Source organism: Pollachius pollachius, assembly GCF_949987615.1.
Source record: "Pollachius pollachius genome assembly, chromosome: 9".
NCBI lineage: Eukaryota > Metazoa > Chordata > Actinopteri > Gadiformes > Gadidae > Pollachius > Pollachius pollachius.
The window spans coordinates 19,810,400-19,837,917 of record NC_136942.1 but is presented as its reverse complement, the minus strand read 5'-3'; the positions used below and the strand labels follow the sequence as shown (position 1 = coordinate 19,837,917).

Here is a 27,518-nt window from a genome sequence, read left to right as displayed (position 1 = left end):
TTTGTATAAATTCAGTATATGCATGTACATGTATATATCATTTATACATTATATATATGTATATATTAAATGGTAATAAGTAGTCTTGGAAAACATGTAAGTTCATGTTTTTCCCAGAAATGTGTATTGTATATTCAAGACGTCGTTAGAATTTTGTTATCACTCATTCACATGGTTGTTCTGGACGAGACTCAAATCTCTTTAACACAAGAGACCTATTTTACTTTACTTAAGAAGTACTCAAATTTCCCAAGGGCAGCTGGCTGTTATACTATTTACAAGTTTCATGGAGCCCTTTGAGTATTTTCATATTCATGTGAAATCAATATGGAAACATTTCTTTCATCATCAGCCGCCTGTGAGTTTGTAAGACCTCCACAATTACTGTCTGCCTTTGGTGGTGTGACAAACACAGTGTCACAATGTCAGAACCCATCCTCCACTCAAGGGTGGTAGAAAGCATGCCATCCAGAACGGCTACAGCTTTTACAATCTGGCTTCAATCTGCATCAGGCTTTGAAACCTAAGAAGAAACACATGACCTTGGCTTTCCTGTTTCTTTTCAAAGACAAACTAAATTGTCGACAAGGTAGAACCGCTAGCTTGGAGGAAGGTAGAACAGCTAGACAGAACAAAGCTAGAACATATCTTGAACAAAGCTAGAACAAAGCTAGAACACCTAGATGGAACAAAGCTGAAACACCTAGCTAGAACAAAGCTAGAACACCTAGCCAGAACAAAGCTAGAACACAGCCAGAACAAAGGTTGAACCCCTTCGCTAGAACAAAGCTAGAACACCTAGCTTGAACAAAGCTAGAACACCTAGCCAGAAAAAAAGCTAGAAAACCTAGATGGAACAAAGCTAGAACACCTAGCCAGAACAAAGCTAGAACACCTAGCAAGAACAAAGCTAGAACACCTAGCTAGAATAAAGCTAGAACACCTAGCCAGAACAAAGCTAAAACACCTAGCCAGAACAAAGCTAGAACACCTAGCCAGAACAAAGGTTGAACCCCTCGCTAGAACAAAGCTAGAACACAGCCAGAACAAAGCTAGAACACAGCCAGAACAAAGGTTGAACCCCTCGCTAGAACAAAGCTATATAAAGGTGGAACAGCTCACTGAGGAGCCCCAGTCTGAGCTGGTGCGAGGTGTGGCCGTGTAGCAGCCTGGATGTGTTCTCAGTGTGTGAGTGAGGGTTATTTATAGATGCTAGTGTGTGGGTGTGTGGGAAAAACTGCTCATTATGGCAAGTTTATCGCAATCATCGTCACCTGGTAGAATGGATGTTCAGTATCTGTCAAACTGTAATTTATGTGAAAGTGAATAGCCAGCGATATCTGGCTATCCAGAACAATTACAGTTGGTATTCTTACGATAATCATAGTTATTGAGCTCATGTTCATTCATGGGTGCATGTCTGAACACTGCCTGTGCGTGGGTGTGTGTCCGTGCGCATGTATGTTTGTGGACGTATGTTTTTGTGTGTGCGTATGTGTGTGTGTGTGTGTGTGTGTGTGTGTGTGTGTGTGTGTGTGTGCGTGCGTGCGTGTGAACAGGGGAGATGGTGCGTCAGGCCCGGGTGCTGGCCCAGGCGACCTCTGACCTGGTGAACGCCATGCGGTCGGACGCGGAGGCGGAGGTGGACGTTGACAACTCAAAGAAGCTGCTGGCCGCCGCCAAGCTGCTGGCGGACGCCACAGCGCGCATGGTGGAGGCAGCCAAGGTGGGGTGGGCAGGGCCCGTACGGCGGCCACGATGGTGCTCTGTAGAACAGGATTCAGGACGACGTCAACGCTGCTGCCCGAGCGCATGGGGAGGGATAGTGTAGTGAGTAGCGAGGGGGTTTGAGTCGCCACAAACATGTGCTGGGTTGGAACCCCGAAGTAGCCAGCGTTACTCTTCCCTGTAGGCTCCTTAATGACGTGCGTCTCCAATGACTTGCTTTGGATCAAAGTGTCTGCTAAATGTCCAAATAGTAAATACTGTTTCAGTTTTTGTATTTGATTTCGTTACCCATGAAACACAAACACAATCTGTACTCCGAGAAATATTCGATTAGAACATACAGATTATTGTTTATTGCAGTGTGAAATAAGCCGTTATTTTAAACTCCCGATAATTATATACGGCATCAGTGGTTCTTAATAAGCCCCTGGCAGCATTGGCTTCTATAAATGAGCAGGATATTATTATAACCAATGTGATTTTCTTGTCCAAGTGAAGCATTGCGTGCAACTCATTAGATGTATTTGATCTGTGACACATTAATCACCACATCACTGGGATCCTGATGGAGAAATATAATGTTGCAGAGGCTGGTTTCCTTGGCAACAGTGACAAAACACCGCTACATGCATCCCATCGCTCACGTAGCCGGGGCAGACATTCAGATGTGACGAGATTGCACTGTTTTTATCGGTCATTCAATGTTGTTAATTATACGTCTGTGTGTGGTTGTGTGTGTACGTGTGTGTGTGTCAATGGGTGTCTTGATGTTTTTGTGTGTGTGTGTGTGTGTGTGTTGTGTGTGTGTTTTAATCCACATGCATGTATGTGTTTGTATCTGTCTGTGTGAATGTGTGGGTGTGTGTGTCTACGTATGTGTGTGTCTGTCTGACTGACTGACTGACTGACTCTGTGTGGTTCTGAATGTTTGTGTGTTCCCGCATGCGTGTGTGGCTGTTTTTGCATGCGTGCATGTTTATGTGTGAGTGTGTTTCTGCATACGTGTGTGTGTGTGTGTGTGTGTGTGTGTGTGTGTGTGTGTGTGTGTTTCTGCATGCGTGTGTGTGTTTCTGCCTGCATGTGTGTTTGTGTGTGTTTCTGCATGCGTGTGTGTGTGTGTGTGTGTGTGTGTGTGTGTGTGTGTGTGTGTGTGTGTGTCCAGGGGGCGGCGGCCTACCCGGACAATGAGGACCAGCAGCAGCGTCTGCGGGAGGCAGCGGAGGGGCTGCGCGTGGCCACCAACGCCGCAGCGCAGAACGCCATCAAGAAGAAGCTGATCAACAGACTGGAGGTGAGACGCCAGCCCCCGTCGGCCCCACGCCCCCGTCAGAACACAGACACATTAGAGACGCTGTGTCACTCATTAGCCACCCCCGTGCGGCGCTCCGTAATGGGACAGGGCCCGAGGACAAGTCACAGAGATCGATCAGGGCTGCACTTCACAAACACCCCCCCCCCCACCTCAACCTCACCTGCTGGGCCCCTCGGGGTCATGGGAGTCTGAGTCAAAAATGCAGAAATAATTTTGTATTGATTTTGTGCAAACGAGGCGTGTGTGGGATATCCTCTTTTCTCCTGGCTGCTGTCGCAAAGGGCGGCATCTCTCGTTAGCTCGGTAAATGAGCCGGTCTAAGTATGATAATAGATGTATGGTTCTCCCCCTCTGGTACCTGCTGCAGAACTCATTATGCTGACACACTTAACGCACATAAACATCACCTCTTGCTCATTACCTTTTTTACGGTTATAAAAACAGTGCTAATAGAGTCTGCATATTGATGAGGAATGTCTGAGTATAAAGTGTGTGGGTCAAAAAGTGGATCTTAGATGGTTGATCTTTTGCATGCATTTAGTTGTTAGTTAAACAATGTATAAGAGATGAGCCTTAATATAGAATTACCTAACTATATAATTGGAAAACTGAAATTTGTAAAGAGGAGATCCTAAAGGGAACTATGCACACTCCCAACCATTACGAGTTGCATATGATCACCATGCAGCGCATATATTTTACGAGATACATGTTGTAATGCTTTCCTGCTGCTGACATTCTACTTAACTCTATTCTCCCAACATTCAAGTGTTAAAAGGATGAGTCACTGAACACATTGTTATTAAATCCTTTTTTTCTTTTGCTGCATTCCTCTGCGGGTATATATAATAGGATTTCTGTTAGTTTCACAGCCAACTCTATTTAGCTTCTTAACTGACTTCAAATAGTACTGTCATCATGTTTGTTTTCCCCAGAACAAAAGACAGCATTGTTGATCAGCTTTCTTCCCATTGTTTCCTCTCATCCACTCAACTAGGACCGTCTCCCCCCTCTATTTTCCCTTATTTCCTCTTTTCAATGTCAGCCTTGTGTTTGCTTGTGTGGACATTTGACAGCCGAGGGAAAATGTTTTCAGTGCAGCCCTGTTAAACGGCTGTAAAGTCAGACCAGTCCCAGCACAACGCCGCAGCGAGTGTAGCAATCTCCTATTTAAGTGATGGACTCATAAAAGAACATGATTGTCTTTGGGTCCGGCGTGTAGCAGATTAACACTTCACAGAGAACATTGGCTCTGTCACCTTGTCCGAGCGGTGCTGGTTGATGCCTAACGCTGTTCACGGGTTTCCTCTCCACAGATAGCGTCCAAGCAGGCGGCCGCAGCCGCGACCCAGACCATCGCAGCTGCTCAGAACGCCGCGGCGTCCAACAAAAACACTGCGTCCCACCAGCAGCTAGTGCACAGCTGCAAGGTACGCACTCACACACGCACACAAAGCCCACACACACATGCACATCCCCATCGCACCCCGGGACATCGTGCTTACATGAAGCCAGGCTGTAGTCTGAGGTGAAGGTGGTGCGGTGTGCTTTCTGAGCAGATTGCACTCCGTTGATTAGAATCTGGGCCATCCTCTGTTTTTCCCCTCAGTTGGTCGCAGACTGCATCCCCCAGCTGGTCCAGGGGATGAGGAGTAGCCAGGCCCAGCCGGACGAGCTCAGTGCCCAGCTTGCCCTCATTATGGCCAGCCAGAGCTTCCTGCAGGTACACGATGCGCCCCTCGCACATTAGCATACGGAGCCAAAGCCGCCTTCTCGTGTGACATGCGACCACATCCTGGTGTGTTCCCATTACCCTGCCCTTTTAGCCCTGCAGCAAGATGGTGACATCTGCCAAGGCGGCGGTTCCCACGGTGACGGACCAAGCCGCCGCAATGCAACTGGGCCAGTGTTCCAAGAACCTGGCCACCTGTCTGGCTGAACTCAGGACCGCGACCCAGAAGGTTTGTTTATTCAAAACAACCGCCGTACTGCCGTTTGTCAACCTGATGCCCACCTGTTCCACTCGGCCGGGCTGCACAGATGCACCCGTGTGTTCCTCTGGGGCTTGTAGCGGGGGGGGGTTTGTCCGTCACCGCCCACCAGTGGAGGGGAGAGACGTTCTTATTATAAGGCCAGATCCTCTTCCACCGCTCACCACCACAGGCCCATGAAGCGTGCGGGCCCCTGGAGATCGACTCGGCACTGAAGACGGTCCACACCCTCCGGAGCGAGCTGCAGGACGCCAAGATGTCGGTCATCGACGGGCAGCTGAGGCCCCTCCCCGGGGAGTCGGTCAGTACCACACCGGGACCCCCCCTAGCTCTCAGAACACACTGCTCCTTCATGTCCGTTCCCGGGGCAGCGGGCCCAGACGCTGGCTCCGGTTATTAGGTCATCCTGCATTGAGTCTAATAACAGGACGCCCCGCCCGTGCGGTTTATTCCACTTGTACCGCAGTTGCCAACAATAATTACACATTGGATACTTTCAACTTGGATGTTATTGTTTTTTTATCGAATCAGATGACATTTAAATATTAAAGCAGTGCTTTGACCGTACGCAAACATCTGGTGGATAGTTGTATTTCATTGTTGGATTCGTAGCAAATTGATTCTGAACAGTTAAACGGCAGAGGAGTCCCGTTAGTGAGGAACAACCATCGGAACGCTATTGACCAATCGGTATCAAGTATTTAACAAGGCTGTGTTACAATATGAGATGGAAAATGTCAAATCGAAATAAAATATTCCTAAATATGATTGGATACAGTAGCTCATGTGTGCTGCTGTTGTTGTGTCCCCCCCCCCCCAGCTGGGGAAGTGTGCCCAGGACCTGGGCAGCACCTCCAAGGCGGTAGGCTCCTCCATGGCCCAGCTGCTCACCTGCGCCGCGCAGGGCAACGAACACTACACAGGTGAGGGGAGCGTCGGCCAATCACAGCTCCGCAATGACTGCCTCTTCTGGTTTTCCGGTTTGTTTTTTTTGCCCGATTTTGTAGAATTAATTATGCTGTAATGCTTTTCGTTGTGTAATTGTAGACGAGACAAACGCACCGGTCACTCCCGCCATACAGTGTCTAGTGTAAACGGGGGCAGAAGTCGGGCGGTGTTGTGGTGCTTTTCACCCTGAGTTGGTTGGGTTTTAGCCTGATCTCCTCAGAGTGAACCCGGCTGGACCCGGCTATCTGTCTCAGAGTCAAGCTGAACTGGTGCTCGCGGGAGAGGGGAGAGGAGACAGCGAGTGAATAGTGGAGCTGTAGCGGCACGGCTCTGGGGCACTAGGACGCCCTGGGTGCTGCCCATTCCTCTTCTTTTCATTTGATTTAACGTTATTTCAGCAAACCGCCCGGCGAGGTCGGATAATGCAATGAGCCAAGGGCAGCTCTCACGCAGCGTTTCAATATATTAGCTGATGGGTTTAAATAATTAGCCTGCCACACTATATAATTATTCAAAGTCGTAATACCTGGTGTGTGGGTGATGCCTTGCTATTCGATGCTGGGTTAATAAATGAGAAGAGATAATGTGTTCAGCGGGCAGCTTTGTCCGCAGACGGCAGGTAATGCAATGAAATGATGACGGCAAAATCCTCAATTGGTTATGAAATGAATAAAGCGGTTTCCCTGTTCCAATCAATTGCCCAGACCAGAGACAAAATCTGTGGCTTCTGGAGTGCAGGAGAATAGTGGCTGATGAGAATATCCTACCTAGCTGCTGTGAGGATGATTTCAGAGCTGTAAAGCCAGAAAGCAGAAAAGAGCCGTAGAGAGCAAGATTCAGAAACTAAACCACCCAAAAATACCTCCCCTTCCTCCCTGCACCCCTCACGTTTTGCTGCCGCATGGAGAGTGTCTCATTTCACCCACCTGGGATTGACAGGCGTAATGTATTCCCCGAACCAATCAGAGAAGAAATTCCCATGATTGGTCAGAAATGAGCCGGGAGCAAATCTGAAATCCAAATTGGCTGGTGCAGATTCAGGTGCGCAGTCGACCAGAACGGGTTTTCTCAGAGAGCGTTTTACCCGCTAATAGCTGACGGATGGCTGTGGCATTTCTAACTAATTACGCTCAAATGATAGCTCTTAATCTTACCCACTGCACCTTTTAATCTCAGACGGCAGGCAATTCAATGTCATTATGACAGAAGATTGCTTATTAATTGAATGCTGAAAGAAAATATGCCGTTACCCTGACGTAATCCCAACCGGAGCAGAACATGTTGGCCCTATAGCTCAGGAGAACAGTGATGTGAATACTCTAGATAGGACCCGTACGGTCACTAACTCCCCTGCCTGGCGCCACCTCTCTCCCCAGGGGTAGCGGCCAGGGAGACGGCCCAGGCGCTGCGGACGCTGGCCCAGGCGGCCCGCGGCGTGGCGGCCAGCACCATGGAGCCCCAGGCCTCGGCCGCCATGCTGGACTCGGCCCAGTGTGTGATGGAGGGCTCGGCCATGCTGATCCACGAGGCCCACCAGGCCCTGCTGCACCCGGGGGACGCCGAGAGCCAGCAGAGACTGGCGCAGGTGAGCTCCGTCCCGGTCCTCGACCACAGCACGGCCACAGTGCGTCCCATCGGGGGATAGCCTCAGGAAAACCTTCTCCTGCTCCTTCTTCAAGACGATCATGCACTTGTTAGCGCTGTGAGCGTCCTCCCCTCCCATCTCCTCTGGTGCAAGAGGTCTCTCCCTCTCAGGAGTGCAGTAACATGGTCAAAGCTGTTTGCATGTAGCTGGCGCTGCTCCACCGGGATGCCTCTATTGTTTGGCATGTGTCGGCAACAGCAGCCATTACATTAGCGACATGGATTGCAGTTAGCCGGGAGTGTAATTTGCATTGAGGAGCTGTTGTTTTTTGTCTCTCTCGCCTCAAGCACTGCCCTGGGACCGCGTGTGCCTAGCCAGTGTTAAGCTGATGACGGAGGGCCTACTTACGAAGAGCGATGTGCCAATGTGTTTCAGGTGGCCAAGGCCGTGTCCCACTCGCTGAACAACTGTGTGAACTGCCTGCCGGGCCAGAAGGACGTGGACATGGCCCTGCGGAGCATCGGGGAGGCCAGCAAGAAGCTGCTGGTGGACACGGTGAGTCCAAGCGCATCATGCCATGAGCATCCACTCCTCTCGGACGCCTTGTAATCCTGCATGCTGTTATTAATAGAGAATCATCTATTGCTGTATTTGGTCGTCGATCAAAAGTTTTGCACGCCTCCACTTCCCTCTGGGCTTTCTGGTAACAAGAACCCAAATGAACCTTGTCGTCATCTCTCATTACTGGTGTGTTTATTTCTTTATATATATAAGCTGCTACATGTCATGATGGTGACCGTGTTCCTCTCCCCCCCCCCCCCCCCCCTGCAGCTTCCCTCCTGCGGGAAGTCGTACCAGGAGGCCCAGACGGAGCTGAACCACACGGCGGCCGAGCTGAACCACTCGGCGGGGGAGGTGGTACACTCCTCGCGGGGCACCAGCAGCCAGCTGGCCATGGCCTCTGGGAAGTTCAGCCAGGACTTTGACGAGTTCCTGGACGCCGGCATCGAGATGGCGGGCCACACTCAGGTAGGCCCCATCATCCTGGTTCCTGAAGCCCCCCCCCCCCCCCTGTTAAAGTCCTCGCGCTAATGGCCCTAATGTCGGAACATTTTCACACACATTTAGAGTCAAACATTAGGGTTTTTTTTTGGTCTTTTTACCAGTACAAAAGGCTTTTCAATGTACCTCAGGTTTGATATGCTCAAATCGATCAACTATTTGTTGGTGGTATGGGTTCATTTTGGACTCTGCATACATTAGAGGGTTAATAGCAAGTGGTTTGATACTTGATGACCTCCTTCCTGTCGGTGTGAGCGCCGTGAGGGGCTTGGACTCGTTTGGTGATGACAGCTAACGGACTCATTCTCTTCACAGGCACGCGCTTGTCCCTCCGAGGATTAGCACAGTGAGACATAATGAGATCCGTGATGATGTTCTGGTTATTCTGCTCGTTAATTTGCTTGGATCATCAGGGAGTAGGGAGGCTGTGTGTGTAGCACAACAGGCGGAGAGGTCGGGAGGGGATAGCCGGGGGAAAATGAGCACGTTCATTGTCCTACTCTTCGTTAACCCTTAAACCATGGCTGTGAGATCAGTTTCATTACTATTGTTTTTTGCATACAATACAATGAAAGAAAGATCTATTACATAACAATGGGGAAGGGATGTTTGACACATCCGTCCACAGGGATGGTGATTCATCACTGTGGACGGAACCCAGACTGAAACAGGTGTGCCTTTGTCTTTCGGATTCCGCAGAGTTGCGACGATCAGATCCAAGTCATCGGTAATCTGAAGAACATCTCCATGGCGTCCAGTAAGCTGCTCCTGGCCGCCAAGTCTCTGTCCGTGGACCCCGGCGCCGCCAACGCCAAGAACCTCCTCGCCGTGGCCGCCAGGTAAGACAGGATGCCGTAGATGCAATCAAAATACAACACGCAGGAAACCGTCTGCATGGGACAAAACGCTACAGTTCAGGGCTACATCTCGGGGCCGCTCCTCGGCCGTCTCGCAACACCATCCGTCCGTGGCATTATCTTCCTCTCTCTGCCACGTCTGTGGGCCGGGGCTGGAGGAGAAGGATCCTTTTTACTCAGTGGAGAGGAGCCAAGTCCCGCAGCCAGCCCCAAAGGGCCACTGCGGGCCTGGCTGCCTCCTCTCTGTCCAATTAGGAAGATGGAAGCGCTGGCTGGAGCCCATCCGTGCTCAGCAAGGCCCGACGCAGGCACTGCCTCATCGCTCCTGTGTTTCGCGGGCGGGCGGCTCTTGTAGGGAGAACGCGGTTGGGTGTGTGTGTGTGTGTGTGTGGGTGGGTGTATGTGTGTGTGTTTCTGAGTGTACAAGTGGGTGTGGGAAAGAGAGTGATGGGTAAAAGGTATATGTTGTGTTTCCAGGGCAGTGACAGAGAGCATCAACCAGCTGATTACACTGTGCACACAGCAGGCCACTGGACAGAAGGAGTGTGACAACGCCTTGAGGGAGCTGGAGGTAGGGCACTTTGGTGTCACGCACCGTCATGTACTCTGCCTATTAAACCCGGACCTGGCTCATCTACTGCAGCCTTTTATCGCAAAATATCTGAACTAGACCGTTTCTCACGAATATACCGGGCCTTCCAGAAATCAGTCCATCCAGGGATTGTTTTTCTTTAAATCGTTGAAATCCAGTCCACTTTAGCCCCTATAGCTATAACTGTTCATAGTGCAGGTTTAAGTATAGATACGGAACACAACCGATTATTATCCGCTTGGCATGCGGGAATCCACAGTGTTTTGCTGATGCACTGCCGTGCACCGTCTCCATGGGAATTAATCAGCCAATCATTTACCCCCGCTGAGCTTCTAGTGCCTGTAGCTCGTCCCCCTGCTTCTCCGATGAATCAATTGACATTCATCAGCCGCCATGTTGTCTGCAGAGCCCATGAACATGTAATGGCCTCAATTTCTACCTTTTTGAAGAGAAACACAGACTCTGTTTAGTCGACACACACACATACATTAAGTTTAGCATAAACACTTAGTTACATACATTAAGTTCATGATATTTCTATACTATATTCATAATTTTCTTTCTATTTTCTACATCTACATTACCCACTTTCTGTTATCGCTGTCTCAGTGTAACTTATCCGACCCTGTAGTTGTACGAAACAAACCTCGCTACGATTATACAGTTCTGTGTCTGTGTGTGTCTGTGTGTGTCTGTGTGTGTCTGTGTGTGTGTGTGTGTGTGTGTGTGTGTGTGTGTGTCCAGGCCGTGCGAGGGCTACTCGACAACCCTAACGAGCCGGTGAACGAGCTCTCCTACTTCGACTGCATCGAGAGCGTCATGGAGAACTCCAAGGTGACAGGAACACCTCTCCCTCTGTTTATACACCCGGTCAGCCGCTCAAGGCCCCCATGTCAACCCCTGATTTCCATCCCCGCCACCCGCAGGTCCTTGGAGAGTCCATGGCCGGCATCTCTCAGCACTGCAAGACGGGCGACGTGGCCGCCTTCGGGGAGAGCGTGGGCGTCGCCTCCAAGGCCTTGTGCGGGCTGACGGAGGCCGCGGGACAGGTGAGATCACAGCGCCGCTCTCCCCCCCACACAGACTAATCCCCCTTCTCCTTTCATCTCCTCCTTGCCCCCTCGCTGTCCTCCTCCTCCTCCTCCTCGTCACGAGTCCTTCCGAAGGCTTTGTAGTTTGCACCCGTCGCGCAGAGCTGTGAGACTCCCCAGAAGAAGAAAGCACAACCACTGTGCCACTCCCCGGCTCCCTTTAAACAAGGCACCAGCCAAACTCTCCTTGTTATTTTTGTCTTCTTAATAATAGTACTATTAACCTTTAATACATAATATACATAATATTAATATTACAAAGTGCGTGTTCTTACCTTTCTACTACTTTTGTTTAAGGCCAGGTTAACAAAGTGCTTGTTGTGTTCTACATTTATTATTAATAATAATAATAATAATAATAACAGTAAAGACCTGTCTACTACCCTTATTGAGAGCCAGGTAAACAAAGGGCATTCTGTTCCTGCAGGCCTCGTATCTGGTGGGCGTTTCGGACACCAACAGCCTCTCCGGCCAGGTGGGCCTGGTGGATCCCATTCAGTTTGCGCGGGCCAACCAGGCCATACAGATGGCCTGTCAGAACCTGGTGGACCCGGCCAGCAGTCCCTCGCAGGTGGGTCCGGGGTCCGCGAGGAACTGCTCATACCAGTGCTGTTATTATTATACCCGGAGGCAACTGTGGAGTTTGCTGTTTAAGTTTTCAAAATGTCTCATATCTGCTTTGAGAGAAATGGCGCAGTAGGGGGTTTGTGAAAAGGTTTTGCTCGGTCTGGTGTCCTATATACAGTAGTTCAGTATGGACAGCATTGCACATTTGTTATTTTTTTATTACCTCGCTATATTAACCTGACTATTTCCCTCTGACTATGCCTTTGTTTCTGTTTGTCCAGGTCCTGTCTTCAGCGACCATCGTGGCCAAGCACACCTCGGCCCTCTGCAACGCCTGCCGCCTGGCCTCCTCTAAGACCTCCAACCCGGTGGCACGGAGGCAGTTCGTCCAGTCTGCCAAGGAGGTGGCCAACACCACGGCCAACCTGGTCAAGACCATCAAGGTCGGACACACGCTACACTCCAAAAGACACTGGGCCTACTCTACATTACATTTGTACAGTGATATACATAGTATACCTTTCTTCCAATTTCCCCGGGCAATGATTTCATAATTCTAACAATAAATCATCATAAATATATCATGATCATTGTGTAATATAGTATCATGTCAGCATCTAAAGATTTGTAGTGGTATTCTTATTCTTATGAGGTTGTTAGCATGGCTGAACTATTGGCGTGATCTGTCGGTTCTCAGTGCTGTTCTTTGAGTTGTGAGCAGTGTTAGTGGGGAGCATCAGAGCTGAGAGCCAGTGTGATTCCTCTGCCCCAGGCCTTAGACGGTGACTTCTCAGAGGAGAACCGGAACAAGTGCCACGTGGCCACCAGTCCCCTCATCCAGGCCGTGGAGAACCTCTCCACCTTCGCCAACAACCCTGAGTTCGCTAGCATTCCTGCTCAGATCAGCCACGAGGTAGGTGTTCAGCGGGGCTGTCGCTTTGCCTGTGTGGGCACTGTGGAAGAATCTTTTTTTTTTTTTATCTTAGAAATGATTGGGAATACAATTAAAATCAGCTTTTTTTCATCTCATCCAAATCTCCAATGGAGTTTTGTTCACAGACATGAAGGGAAGGTATTTGTGATGAATTGGTGCGTTCAGCTCCCTGAAACTGTCCCAGACTGTAGCAGGGTGTGCACAAGCAACTCAGGCATGAATCGGCTACATGTGTGATTTTCACTCTTTTAAAGACATAAGGGCTGACGGAAAACAGGCTGGATTTTCTTTTCTCTAACAATGTGAGCAGCAGCAGAGCCATCGCGCCCACCTCAAGGTTTTACGGCTGTTATCTGTTGCCGGGCAGTGTTAAACGAACGCTCATGTGCAGCTGCTCTAATTCACACCTTGTTAATCTAATCACGAGGGACGCCCGCATCGTAAAGACCTGCACGTTCCGTCTTTTACCTGCCTCTCAGCCAAAAGAACCCTTTCAATTTGTGATTAAACCTTGTGATCCCTCTGAGGTAGCGTAAGAACAACTCTCTCCTTGTAGCTGTGTGCTTTTCCTTTTACTGCTCAAAAGGACCAATGTGATTTTACCGTAACACATTGTGCTCGTTTTTGTTTCTCCATGTCCCGCCCTAAAGGGGTCCGCGGCTCAGGAGCCAATCGTGCGCTCGGCCCGGTGCATGCTCGACAGCTCCACCTACCTGCTGGAGACCGCTCGCTCATTGGTCCTCAACCCCAAGGACCCGCCCACCTGGTCGGTGCTGGCTGGCCACTCCCGGACGGTGTCCGATTCCATCAAGAGTCTGATCACCTCCATCAGGTCAGTGCCCCCCCCCCCCGACCTCACCCTCTACCACAGAGAACATACTTCATCACGCTGACCCCTAATTGAATTGAACCATAAGAGCAAAGATAAGACGTAAGAGGATGCCTCTCGCCGGGCGATCTCCTCCACAGAAGATCCTCTATACGTCTCCCCTGTGGACGTTCCCCCTCCCTCCCTGAGTAAGTGTTTGGTCCTTTCAGGGACAAAGCACCGGGTCAGAGGCAGTGCGACTACTCCATCGACAACATCAACAAGTGCATCCGGGACATCGAGCACGCTTCGCTGGCCGCCGTGGACCTGACCCTGCCCTGCCGCGACGACATCTCCATGGAGGTGAGGTCGGCCCCCCGCTGACAGCCCCGCGGCGCGGCGCCCCCTCCCCGGTGCTGAGTGCTTCGATGTGTGTGCTCCTCTGGACAGGCCCTACAGGAGCAGCTGACCTCCTCGGTGCAGGAGATCGGCCACCTCATCGATCCCGTGTCCACCTCGGCCCGCGGGGAGGCAGCCCAGCTGGGACACAAGGTGCGGCCCCCGACCGCGTCTCTCACACGGTTCTATTAGCCCTTTACCCTCTGGTCAGACCTTAACCAGCCACACCACCGCAGACAATAGAAAGGCAGTTTGGAAGCTATAGTCCGTCTGTTACAAACCGGTCAAACCTTAGCCCCTTGTTGACCGCCATAGAGAAGTGTTCAGGCTCCGTTCAGCCCTGACCTCCCCCCTCCCCCCCCCCTCCCCAGGTGACCCGTCTGGCCAGCTACTTTGAGCCTCTGATCGTGGCCTCTGTGGGCCTGGCCTCCAAGCTGCTGGACCAGCAGCAGCAGATGACCATCCTGGACCAGAGCAAGACCCTGTCGGAGTCCGCCCTGCAGATGCTCTACGCTGCCAAAGAAGGGGGCGGGAACCCCAAGGTGGGGCACACTCGTGCACACGCACACGCACCCACCCACGCACAAACGCACACACACACACTCTCCTTCTCTCTCCTTGTCTGTCTGTCTGTCTGTCTGTCTGTCTCTCTCACACACACTGACTCACTCACTGCCTCACTTACTCACTCACTCAAACACAAACAACCACACACACAAACACACAGATACACACACACACACACACACACACACACACGCACACACTATGTTTTGAGTCCTCAACCTCCATTTTGGCGAGACTCTTGACGGTCCAAAATAAAGCTGAAGAAATACATTTCTGCTATTGGTAGGCATTACGGGAGCACGGCAAAAACAAAGACCAAAACCAAATTGCTCCAGAAAGCACAGCGGCTGTAGTCTGTCGAGTCCGCGGCCATGGAACCACCCAGCGGCTCCCTCAGTGGCTCTCCTCCCTCTACAGAGACACAGCGGTGTCCTCCAGACGGGAGGGAGGATAAACACGGGTAATGCGGTCACGGTTGTTTACGTCTGCCTCTCTCTCCTCCCCTCCCAGGCGGCGCACACCCACGACGCCATCTCGGAGGCGGCCCAGCTGATGAAGGAGGCGGTGGAGGACCTCATGGTGACGCTGAACGAGGCGGCCAGCGAGGGCGGGATGGTGGGCGGCATGGTGGAGGCCATCGCCGAGTCCATGACCAGGGTGAGTGGGGGGGGAGGGCGGGGCCGGGTGGGTGGGGGGGTGAGGGCGGGGCCAGGGGGGGTGAGGGCGTGGCCAGGGTGAGTGGGGGTGTGAGCCTTTCGATCCTATCCGAATTGAATAGCATCGTTATTTAATATTTGAAGGTAAATTGTGTGTGTGTGTGTGTTAGTGTGTGTGTGTGTTGGTGTGTTTGTTTTAAACTTGTGAATATCTGATGTAGTGTTTCGTTCTAATCGTTTAACCGTGTGTGTGTGTGTCTATCAGTGTGTGTGTGTGTGTGTGTGTGTGTGTGTGTGTTTTGCGTGTGTTTGTGTTCTAAACCTCTTAATGGGGAGAGCTTCTACTCTCCTAATCCATCAATATTAATGGGTTCTGTGTGTTTGTGTGCGTGCGTGCTACGTATGTTTGCGTGTGTGTGTATGCGCGCACGTGAACATCTTTTGTGCTGACTATTTTCTTTGGCTCACGACGTATCCCTCTCTCTCTCTCTCGCCCCGTTGAGGTGGAGCAGAGCCAGAGTCCTCATTAACTTTAGACGTTCAGTGGAGAGGAGACATTCACACTGGCGGTGCTGACGCTGCTCAACGGACGGAGCGTGTCTGTCTTTGCGCTGCTCATTAGTCTAATACATGGCACGGGCCCAGTCCGCTGCCCACTGGCGGTGTTGGCTGTCACTCGACGTCGCTGCAGGACAGGCTCCGCCCCCAGCCGGCGGCTAGCTGTGTTAATAATAGCGACAGGATGCTGCAGATGTAGCTACCAGCGTAGCTGATGCCGTACAGTCGACCATACGTTGGCACTGTTTGTGAGGGATGTGTTGCCTGTTGAATGGAGTCCTCCCCCTATTTGTTAGGACAGAACACAGAACAAGACCGGACGACACTCTCATAAGGATAAGGATAACCAATGAAAGGTGTCATGTTAGTGTAGGATCCTGTGTGATGGGGGTGTTGCCGCTGACAGGGCTCAGCTGAGATTGCTAACAACATCCTATTTTATTCAGGGGACACACCAGAGTGGTTTATTTAGCTTTTATCCCCGTTGCCGACAAGGATTAGATATTCGTTGCTTAGATCCACAAGGTTATTGGTGTTTTATTGAATTCATCAGCTTCAATTTAAATATTTTTCCCCATTGCTTCGAGCATAATGTTTCTGCGTTGCCAATCCACAGCTGGTCGATCGTTGTAGCTGAGCCTTGTTGTTAATGTTTGATTTGTAGCACCTTGATTTTAAACTGTTTAAAGGAAATGGTGTCCTTGTGTTATTACACTACACTATTGACCAATCAGGATGAAGTATTAAACAACTAGTAGACTAGTGGGGAGCAGGTTTAACGCATCCATACATTAGATATGACATGCTGGTTACTGCACATGCATCTAGGCACATGCAAGTCAAACCAATCAGGCGTGTGAACACTGAGCTATTCAGCATGAAGTGTTATGAACACCCGTCACCGGTATCCTACAACAATGAGGTGAACCACAGTGAAAGGGATCATGTTTGGATGGACGGATCATGTGTATTGACACCAGAATACTGTTCTGTTTGCGGTCTGCAGTTGGACGAAGGAACCCCCCCTGACCCACGCGGCTCCTTCGTGGACTACCAGACCACCATGGTGAAGTTCTCCAAGGCCATCGCCGTCACCGCCCAAGAGATGGTGAACCCCCAAGCTCTCCTCCTCTCTGCTCCCCCCCCCCCCCCCCCCCCCGTCGTCATGGGATCTAACCCGTCTCATTCCACCTATTCTGCACAACCTGCCATCTCATAGCAGTATCGGTACCTCCCGCCCAACTGTGTGTGTGTGTGTGTGGCTGGGTGTGTGTGCGTGTGCTTTGACCCATGTCTCTCTGTGCCCCCCCCCCACCACCAGATGACCAAGTCGGTGGCGTGCACGGAGGAACTGGGAGGCCTGGCGTCCCAGGTGACCGGGGAGTACGGGCAGCTGGCACAGCAAGGCCGCCTGGCAGCTGCCACCGCCGAGCCAGAGGAGGTAGGAGAGGTCTGGGGACGGGTCAGAGGGCTGAGGGGAGGCAACCAGAGAGGGCTGGGAGCTCTGTGTGTGTGTGTGTGTGTGTGTGTGTGTGTGTGTGTGTGTGTTGTTTGAGTATGCCAGTGAAAAGTCTGGGATATCAATCTGCGGTCTCATGATTGTTTGCTTTGTCGTCTGTCAACACAATCTGCTGTGTGTAGGCACACACACACACACATGCTCATGTAAATAAAACACTTATGGACAAGCACACGCACGGACACTGTCACGCACATAAATAAACACACACACACAGACACTAACGTAAAAACTCTGATACACAGATACACACATATACACAGACCCATGTACTCACATAAATTAGCACACAAACTAAATACACATAGACAAACATACACACATAGACTCTCACACACACCCACAGTCACCATAAAAAACACAACCACAGAACACACACATAGATGCTCAAACACATTGAAATTCACAGACATTGACGTAAACACACACAAAAACAAACACATTCACACTGACACTGCTACACACACATGCACACAGACACTGATACACACAGAGTCAGCTCGCACAGCCACACACAGCTACACACAGCCAAACACTAAGACAGATAAAGGGAGAGAGAGACACTAACCTACAGAGTCAGAGAGACACTAACATGCAGAGGCAGAGAGAGAGAGAGACACTAACATGCAGAGAGAGAGAGAGAGAGAGAGTGAGAGACACTAACATACAGAGGCAGATGTTTTGTTATTTGACCTGGCGCCTTCCCCGAAGGCTGTTCAGTTTTTTTCCCGTCTGAAGTCAAACAGAAATCTATTCTCACCCTCCCCGCCCACGCAGCGTTGTCTCCCAGCTCCGTGATGAGCAGGGAAGGGGAACATAAACAGAGAAAAAGGCCCTCGAAACAAAACACAGCACTCTTATCCATATCTCTCGTTATACGCTGAGCTGTGGAGAAACAAATAGAGGATAGAAACCGTCCGGTAACCATGGCGACGTTGCTCCCCCAGAAGCCTCAAAAAGGCTGTAGTGGCTGTTGTAATGAAGTTCCACCCACCCGTCGATCCGTCAGGAAATGAAAGGTGCAGTTCCACCACTACACCACCCACCACCCTCTAGCCTCCACCCCTCCCCAACCCCTCCACCCCTCCGAAACAAGCTCAGTCGTCCAGAGCCCACCCGGCTGATCAGAGCGCACCAGCCTTGGTCCGTGGTGGGGGAGGCATGGTACGAAGAAGGAGGAGGTGGAGGGGTTGGAGGAGAAGGTGGAGGAGGACGTACAAGTGGGGAAGGAGGAGGGGGGGGGAGGCTGGAGGAGGAGCAGGGGGGGAAGAGGATGGGGGAGGAGGTGGAGGAGGAGCAGGGGGGGAAGAGGATGGGGGAGGAGGTGGAGGAGGAGGAGGAGGGGGACGGGGTTGACGGCGAGGGAGGAGGTGGAGGAGGGTTGGAAATAGGAAGACGGGTCTGATTGAGCTGCCGCTGCCTGATGCGTGTGCCTGCAGGTGGGATTCCAGATAAAGACCCGGGTGCAGGAGCTGGGCCATCGCTGCATCTACCTGGTCCAGAAGGCAGGCGCCCTGCAGGTCAGCCCCACGGACAGCTTCTCCAAGAGGGAGCTCATCGAGTGTGCCCGCGACGTCACCGAGAAGGTAAGCCCACCGAGGGGCACAGGAGGACATCTTGTATTATACCACAGTCTTGTGGGGGAAGTGATAATGGTTGGTCGATAAGGTTCCAAGTGGGCATTCTTTTTTAATAACCCGGACACCTCTGCCTTTGGCACCCCTGTCCGATTCTATTATCGATAAGATGTTTCCATGGCAACCCAACGATAACATGCTCAAAGCACCGCAGAAGAAATTGAAACATTGAAATGTCAGCGGATTCAGTCAACAAACAGCAAAATCAATGAAAGTAGCTAATATCTGGCGATTGTTGGTTACTGTGGTGTAAGTGGAATTAGACCCCTTAAGATAAGGTGCTCTGGCGCTGGGAGGAGACCTCGGTAACACTGGAATGATCTTCTCTCAGTTCAGCTTTTTCAGTCCTTTCAAAAGTGCTAGTTTCTGGCGTCGACATCCGCGCTAACTGAAAGAGATGTTCCCGTGCTCTGTTTGTTAGCGACGCACCCTCCCGCTCGGCCCGCCCGCTACACGTTTCCCATTAGGCCTTAAAGTGAACCGACACGGTCACTCAGCGGGAACACGGCTTTAATTCCCCCGCATAAGAGCAAGAGCTTATGTTTCTGGCCCCCCCTACCTACCGGCCCGTGAAGCGTGCGATGGCAGCACCCCTCCCCCCGCCAACGTGTCCCCCCACATTACCATTCCTCTCCCCACCCCGGCGATGTAATTCGATTTCCGTCTCCCACAGCTCAAGTCTGACCTGAATAAAAGGCGTCCTCATGTATATGGATTAGCGGGCCTCATTGCCATGTGCGTCACGGAGAGCCCTGGCTTCTTTACCATGAGGGAGGGGTTGTACCACCCCCCCCCTTCCCAGACAGATCGGGGTGGGAGGATGCGGTGCGACTCGTCGGGTCTAGACGGATGTCATTCGGCAGGCAGAGTGTGGGAACACTAAAGCATGGTTAACCCTGGTCTCCTCTCCTGCTGCCAGCCTCCTGCTCTGTTCGGCTGAGCAGGATACCTGAGTGATGCTCACGACTGATGTCGTTGACTGATGTGAGTGATGACTGATGTTGATTACTGTCGGCCACAGCTGCTGCCTGAATAATTATCATACCGATGAGGGTATCTCGCCACATGTGGTAGAAAAGCACCGGCTCTGCAAGGTGTAGAAGCATTGAGTCGTCCCGACGTAGCGGTGGAGCTCGCTGTGGTGGTGGTGGAGGAACGCTTTGGTTTCCTGCATCCTTGGCTTCTCAGTATCCGGCGGAAGATAAGACATCACTTTTATCGCTGCACCCAAGTGCAGCCCGGGTGATATAGCAGCAGAAATAACAGCAAACACAACAGAGAAGATACAAACACCTGTGCATATATATATATATATATATAACACCTTTGCCCTGATACATCTATTTGAATAATCTACAGTAAAAAGAATAAACTTGGGTAAACTTAAAGTAGGAATATGTATTTACATGAATTACAGAAACCGTACGTTACCTGGCCAATGGGACGATGGTTAGCATCAGCCTACGGTAGAGGCACCATGATGACCCAGGTTCATGGTCATACTCATGTGTCTGTGTTGTGCGCCCTGCAGGTGTCCCTGGTCCTGTCGGCACTGCAGGCGGGGAACAAGGGCACGCAGGCCTGCATCACAGCCGCCGGCGCCGTGTCGGGCATCATCGCCGACCTGGACACCACCATCATGTTCGCCTCGGCCGGCACGCTGAACCCGGAGGACGACGAGTGCTTCGCTGACCACAGGTAGGGCCGGCATCGGGACAAACACCGCCTGCAGGAGGACGGAGAGTCCTCCACGTCAGAGGGAAAGTCGTACGCTGCACTTTAATGTCCGGAATAACACGTTGTCCGGAATAACATGTTGTATGTATATTCAATCTATTTTTATTATATATATATATATATATACATATATGTACAGTAATTACTATATTTGTTTTGTATCATATTTAGATAAAAAAGATATCTTCATTAAGAAGTAAGGTGTATGTATCATATGCATATATTTCATGATTTTCACTACGTCAAGCATTCATCGGGAGTGATTTAACGGTGGACTCTGATCGGTTTGGTTAAGGAGCAGGTAGGGGCTGGGCATTTTGCTCTAGGTGCCTACAGGCAGACCGCAGCCTTTGGGATCATCTTACGTCTAGAACTCCAACACCCCCGCCTCGACACACTATCCTCATTACACACACATTGGAACTTGACCTCATTGAAGAGCTCTTTCACCAAACATTCTGCGAGGGAGTACCACGAGTTCAGCAGAAACCAATTTGCTAAGCTTTAACCTAAAACCCCCAGTAAACGAATTGGTGTTGTGCAGTTATCTCATCATAACAACAGTCTTTCATTCTTAATCTGTATATTAAATACAAGACAAAATGCTGTTATTTCAGCCTAAACACTGTATTTGCAAGCCGTTGTGATAAGGAAACGCAAATGCAGAGCAACCATTAGTGTCATTGCCTGCCCTATTCCAGAGATGAAGGCACTTTTATTCATTCTGATGGCTGCTGGGATGGGGATGTGTGGTGGGGGCCAGATTGGGTTTTAAACCACACATGGTTCTTTTCCCCACAGGGTGATTGGGAACACTGCTGTGATGTGAGGTGAAGTCAAGATGCATTCGCTAAGTGTTTTTAAGGTGGTCGTCCGATCAATTTGAGGATACCCTGAAATGAAAAGTCCTAGCTCACGGGGGTAGGCTTGAATCGCGGTTCATGGGGAGAGCAAACAAAAGGGAAACAGCTCATGAAAGGGAAACATACTATTCATGTTGGTCTTTGTGTGTGTGTGTGTGTGTGTGTGTGTGTGTGTGTGTGTGTGTGTGTGTGTGTAAAGGGAGAGCATCCTGAAGACGGCCAAGGCCCTGGTGGAAGACACCAAGCTGCTGGTGGCGGGCGCGGCCTCCAGTCAGGACCGGCTGGCCCAGGCTGCCCAGTCCTCCGCCCAGACCATCACCCAGCTCACCGAGGTGGTCAAACTGGGAGCCACCAGCATGGGCTCTGACGACCCAGAGACACAGGTGGGCGTCTGGCGGTCCCTCTCTCTTTGATCGGCTGTCTGTCTCTCTCTCTCTTTGTCTAGCTGTCTCTTTGATCGGCTGTCTGTCTCTTTGTCTCGCTGTCTGTCTCTTGTCTGGCTGTCTGCCCGGCTGTCTGACTCCTTGTCTTCTGGCTGGCTGTCCCTCTCTTTATCTGGATGTCTGTCTCTTGGTCTGCCTGGCTGTCTCTTGGTCTGGCTGTCTGTCTCTTTGTCTGACTGTCTGTCTCTTTGTCTCGCTGTCTGTCACTTGTTTGAATGGCTGGCTGTCTGGTTGGCTAGCTAACTGTCTCCTTGTCTGGCTGGCTGTCTGTCTCTTTCTGCCTGGCTGTCTATCTCCTTGGCTGGCTGTCTATCTAGCTATCTCTGCTATCTAGCTATCTGCTTATCTATATATCATCAATCTGTCTGTCTGTTTATCCGTCTCTCTCTCTCTCTCTCTCTCTCTCTCTCTTCTCGGTTGCGATTTGTGCCAAAAAATAGAGGATGTTTCAAAACGTCTAAATTCTTCACTGCATTTGCAGGAGTACTTCAATACTTTTTTTTGCGTATTCAACTCATCAAGTAGCCTGGTGCAATACTTACACTCTAGAAGCCTATCTTGAGCATTACTCATGCGGACACATAGAGGCTCCACCAGGCACAAAACATGCAAGAATTTAATCCCTCTTCCCATACCAGGGATAGTGCCACCGGGCCAGGCATGCAAAACACTTCATTATGAACTTATGCAATATTCAATAGAGAATGATCTCAAAATGATATCATCTATTGTGTCACGAACACCAGCGCTGAAGGTGGGTGGTCCATTTGGGATGTGATCACTCTATCGCGCCATAGAATGTTGACATCTCAGCGCTTTACTTAGTTTTAAACACTTCTATTTGAGGTATTTTATATGGTCCATTGGTGAGGTGCCATTGATCACTTTGAGGGGGGGGGTGAAATTCTGTCTCCCCCGGGGAAAAAACATAATTCAGCACAGGCAGGGATATATAGACAAGAAAGGGGGAAATCCTACGCACCCCCTGGCAAATCACACCCTGTATATATATGTATATATATATCTCACTGACTCACTTTCCCACTCACTCTTTCTCTTTCACCCTTTCTCTGTCTCTGCTTCTGTCTCTGTCTCTGTCTCTGTCTGTCGCTCTCTTTCTCTCTGCCTCTCTCTCTCTCTCTCTCTCTCTCTCAGTGGCTGTGTCTGTGTCGGTCGGTCTGCCAGTATCCATCTATCTGTCCATGTATCCATCTGTCTACCCATATGTCTGTCTGTCTGCTGTGTCCTATGGGCTGGACCGATGCTAAAAACAAATATGTGCTTAATCAATCAGCCGTGTATGAGTGCAGATTGACCCTGTATTATATGACGGCGTCATGAAACAGTGAAACAACACACTCAAACGGGACGGCACCATCCATCATGGTTAGCTATCTCTCCCCGCCATACGCCCGGGGAGACACCTCCCCCGTTGTAATTACAGCCTCTTTCTTCCTCCTCCTCCCCCTCTCTCTGTGTGTCAACCCCTTGTCTCCCCTCCATGTCAGGGCCTGGGTAGGGGGGTGATAAGCACCACGTGTCAGAGTGCTGTCTCCCCAGGGAGGAAGGGAGGCCGGGTCGAGGGGAGCGACTGATAAACCCATACAGCCATGGCCGTTGTGTCCTATTGATTCTCCTCCCCCCTCCCCGGTGCTCTGGCCCCGCAGGTGGTTCTGATAAACGCCGTGCGCGACGTGGCCAAGGCGCTCGCCGAGCTCATCAGCGCCACCAAGTGTGCGGCGGGCAAGCCGGCCGACGACCCGTCCATGTACCAGCTGAAGAGCGCCGCCAAGGTGGGGATGTGTCACACACACACACGTATGTAGACTCACACACACACACATGTCTGTAGGTAGGGTCGCGGATGTTGTGAATGCGAAAAACGGCGGCAGCAACGGCGCCACCGGCGGTCGTGGAGTTCTGTTTGTTGGTTCCGTCGAGGTTTGTTTTGTGAGAGGAGGGTGGGTGGACATCTTGGAATCCTGTCTCGGTTCAATGAGTGGTCCGCTGGAGGGGGGGGGGGGTGCTGTTTTATTTTGTGTGTCGCTGTCACCAGTTGAAGGTCTGTAGACCTTCCTATTAATCTTGCACATAACTCTCACAGGCCACGTTTCTTACCAGCGGCAGATCAGGCATCGTTATGAAGGTTAAAACCAGCCCCTTTCAACAACTATTCAACAACAATGTTATTATATATGTTCTCAAAAGGACTCACTTTCCTTACCGCAGCAAATGTACTTTGCTTGGAACGTGTGCGTGCATGTGTATGTGTGTGTGTGTTTGTGTGTGTGTCTGCGTGCGTGCGTGTGTACAGTAAGAGGTTGGCTCCTTGTCCTAAAGCGGGCCTGTCCGTTATCTCACGATAGCCAATCAAAGGCTTGTTTTCCAGTCGCTGCTTGGAGACCAGGACCCTCTGCTTTTGTTTACTCTGGAGCTCTTCCCTCACCGGCCGTCCGGCCCCAGCTTGAATCCATAACGCTTGCGTAAAGCACGGCGGCCTCCCTCATTGAAATGGAATGGGGGCCACCCATGGGCCCCCCAAGCGCACACTGACAGATTGATTCTCTACCTTCAACACATGGCGGCCCCTGACCGCTCCGAGGGCCGCGTCTCAGGTTCCTGAAGCCTTTGCCGGTCCGCAGCCTGGCGTAACCTCTTGTAACCGATCAGAGCATTAGAGCACAGTGATACAGAGCCGTGCTGTATCCATGCACCGGACGAGACCGGCTCCTTCCAGTGAAATAACATCCCTCCTTTTTCCTATGTGCAAGATTTCTCCTTTCCCTTTTTTTAATAATATGCAACGTGTTGAGCCATCAGATCACTATTTACTACCAACAAGGTCATGTTGAGAAACAACTTGGCCACGTTTTGTTTGGATAGTGTTGAACAGAATAGGGGTGGAGGAGAGAGAGCTCCCCCTGCTGGTCTGACCGTGTTCTGCGCCCTCTGCTCCCCGCAGGTCATGGTCACCAACGTGACGTCGCTGCTGAAGACGGTGAAGGCGGTGGAGGACGAAGCGACCCGCGGCACGCGCGCTCTGGAGGCCACCATCGAGTGCATCAAGCAGGAGCTGACGGTGAGGAGGAGGGGGAGGAGGAGAAGGAGGGGGAGGAGGAGGAGGAGGAGGGGGAGAAGGAGGTGGGGGAGCTGGGGGAGGAGGAGGAGGGGGAGGTGGGGGAGGAGGAGGAGGGGGAGAAGGAGATTGGGAGGAGGTGGGGTAGGAGGGGGAGCTGAGGGAAGAGAAGGGGAGGAGGGGGAGAAGGAGGTGGGGAAGGGGAAAAAGAGGTAGAGGAGGAGGAGGAGAAGGAGCTGACGTCGAGGAGGAGGGGGAGGAGGAGGAGGGGGAGAAGGAGATTGGGAGGAGGTGGGGTAGGAGGAGGAGCTGAGGGAAGAGGAGAGGAGGAGGTGGGGAAGGGGAAAAAGAGGTAGAGGTAGGGGAGAAAGGGGGAGGAGGAGGAGATGGAGCTGACGTTGAGGAGGAGGAGGGGGAGGAGAGGGAGGATGAAGGGGAGTAGGAGGTTGTTGGAGGAGGAGGAGGGGGAGAAGGAGGACGGGAGGAGGTGGGGTAGGAGGAGGAAGAGGTGAAGGTAAACATCCATAGCAGATGGCGGCGGGCTGTGGAGGCTGTATTATAGTCGCCACGCTCGGTGGGTGTCTATGCCGGTTCTTGCATGTATGCGTGTGTCTGTGATTGTGTGCGTAAACCGGTGAAAAGGGACACTCACCTTAAATCAGTGACACAAGCAATCTCTATAATGTGGAAAAGTGTCTCTAATCCGCTCCATGCTGGTTTAACTGTTGACCAAGAGATCCCAGAGCCACCTATCGGCCTCAGGGTCCCTGTGTCCCTCCGCCGTGGCGTTCCACTTTTTGACGGGTGCAGGTCAGCCTCGTGGCAGCCCGCGAGCGGCACCCGCTGCCGGGCATAAATCATCCTTAAGGCCCCGTCTGGCAGCGGGGCCCAGAGCGGGTCACAGGTGTATGGATGTCCTCATTGCTAAACAACAACTGGAGCATCCCGCCTCCCGTCCCCCTGGTACTCTGTGGCCCTGGGTCTTTTTTTTCTTCATCTCATCAGTGATTGGCCAGCATGTATGATGGAGTGGATCACGCAACCGGTTGCTGTTTTTTTCGCAATGTTTTGTCTTTTCTTTTTTTATTTGCAAATGTTTGCTAATTCTTATCAGCAGGCGGCCAGCGTCCGATCGGACCGGGCCAACTAAAACAATGCCCACGCTTAGCTTAAAACAAAGCACAACAAAATGTCCTCTTTGTATTGAGGTCACGTTCGGACCGCCCCCCTTCTCCAACTACCGTCCGCCAAGGATCATTGTCGTGTATCTGTGTCTGTGTGTGTGTTTGTGTGTGTGTGTGTGTGTCAGTGCTGTGTGTGTGCATCAGTGCTGCCAATGTGTGTGTGTGTGTGTGTGTTTCAGTGCTGTGTGTGTATAAGTGCTGTGTCTGTGTGTGTATGAGTGTGAGTGTGTATCAGTGGTTTGTGTGTGTTTGTCTGTATACCAGGGGGTCTGAGTGTGTGTCTGTGTGTCAGTGCTGCGTGTGTGTGTATTTGGTTGTGTGTGGGTGTGTATCAGTGATGTGTGTGTGTGTGTGCCAGTGCTGTGTGTGTGTATCAGTGCTGTGTGAGTGTACTGACCCCCCGCCATGTCCTCTGCCAGGTGTTCCAGTCCAAGGCGGTCCCGGACAAGTCCACCACGCCCGAGGAGTTCATCCGCATGACCAAGGGCATCACCAAGGCAACGGCCAAGGCAGTGGCGGCGGGGAACTCCACCCAGCAGGAGGACGTGATCGCCACCGCCAACCTCAGCCGCAAAGTCGTCTCTGACATGCTGGCCACCTGCAAGGTGCCGCTCCTACGCCCTCCCAGCATGCCCTGCTGCCCACACACACACACACACACATAGCACTGATACATACATGCATGCACGCAGGCACACACACACACACACACACACACTCACATTCACACACACACACACACATACCAATGATACAAACACACACACACACACACACACACACACACACACAGCACTGAGATACACACACACACACAGCACTGAGATACACACACACATACACACAAACACACACACACCTACGCATCACACCTGCGGCCAAACCTCGGCCTGCGGGGGTCTTGGTGTGTGTGTTTAAAGACAACTGTGCCCCCACTGTTAACCGCTAGCGGAAGTGACTCTTTCAGTTTTTCAAAGTCAGGCCATTTGAGGCCGTAGGGGGTGGGGGGTGTCCTTGAATAAGAGAGTAAACAGACACAGAAATCCAACAAGATGACATGGGATCTGTTAAATCACTCTTTTTTACGTGAACATAGAGTGCAATACGATGTTCTACTACTAAGAAGCTGGTGTCTGATTTGTTTCCTGTTTGTGGTGAGATAATATGTCTGCTAGGGCTGTAACGATTTACTCTGTGGCTGCCTTACACCTTTAATTAGACACACGCACACACACATACACACACAGAGTCCCCTTCAACGGAAGCCCTTCCTGCAGAGCTCTATGAATAGTGTATTACAGCAATCGAGAATCTAATAGTGACCCCTCAAATGTAATCAAAATTTCCTAGAAAAATCGGTGCAATTTTAATGACCACATTGAATCAACCTCTGTTACCCTATTT

At 51.2% G+C, this 27,518-nt stretch overlaps 1 protein-coding gene across 1 annotated transcript in view; it reads left to right on the top strand.

Moving 5' to 3' along the window:
* The window catches only part of tln2b (talin 2b), a gene marked incomplete at both ends in the record, with an annotated part of 58,992 nt that overhangs the window by 19,747 nt on the left and 11,727 nt on the right, over positions 1–27,518 (top strand). Inside the window, 30 exons of the mRNA XM_079743442.1 lie at positions 1,560–1,726; positions 2,891–3,019; positions 4,357–4,470; positions 4,650–4,763; positions 4,867–5,001; positions 5,204–5,332; positions 5,852–5,954; positions 7,356–7,564; positions 8,000–8,119; positions 8,396–8,593; positions 9,326–9,465; positions 9,961–10,054; positions 10,820–10,909; positions 11,002–11,124; positions 11,594–11,737; positions 12,015–12,176; positions 12,506–12,646; positions 13,318–13,499; positions 13,706–13,838; positions 13,926–14,027; positions 14,246–14,416; positions 14,952–15,098; positions 16,662–16,763; positions 16,977–17,096; positions 18,614–18,760; positions 20,343–20,509; positions 21,611–21,794; positions 23,522–23,647; positions 24,817–24,933; positions 26,534–26,719. Of these exons, the coding sequence (XP_079599568.1) occupies positions 1,560–1,726; positions 2,891–3,019; positions 4,357–4,470; positions 4,650–4,763; positions 4,867–5,001; positions 5,204–5,332; positions 5,852–5,954; positions 7,356–7,564; positions 8,000–8,119; positions 8,396–8,593; positions 9,326–9,465; positions 9,961–10,054; positions 10,820–10,909; positions 11,002–11,124; positions 11,594–11,737; positions 12,015–12,176; positions 12,506–12,646; positions 13,318–13,499; positions 13,706–13,838; positions 13,926–14,027; positions 14,246–14,416; positions 14,952–15,098; positions 16,662–16,763; positions 16,977–17,096; positions 18,614–18,760; positions 20,343–20,509; positions 21,611–21,794; positions 23,522–23,647; positions 24,817–24,933; positions 26,534–26,719 (4,196 nt within the window). The remainder of the gene's footprint in view (positions 1–1,559; positions 1,727–2,890; positions 3,020–4,356; positions 4,471–4,649; positions 4,764–4,866; positions 5,002–5,203; positions 5,333–5,851; positions 5,955–7,355; positions 7,565–7,999; positions 8,120–8,395; positions 8,594–9,325; positions 9,466–9,960; positions 10,055–10,819; positions 10,910–11,001; positions 11,125–11,593; positions 11,738–12,014; positions 12,177–12,505; positions 12,647–13,317; positions 13,500–13,705; positions 13,839–13,925; positions 14,028–14,245; positions 14,417–14,951; positions 15,099–16,661; positions 16,764–16,976; positions 17,097–18,613; positions 18,761–20,342; positions 20,510–21,610; positions 21,795–23,521; positions 23,648–24,816; positions 24,934–26,533; positions 26,720–27,518) is intronic.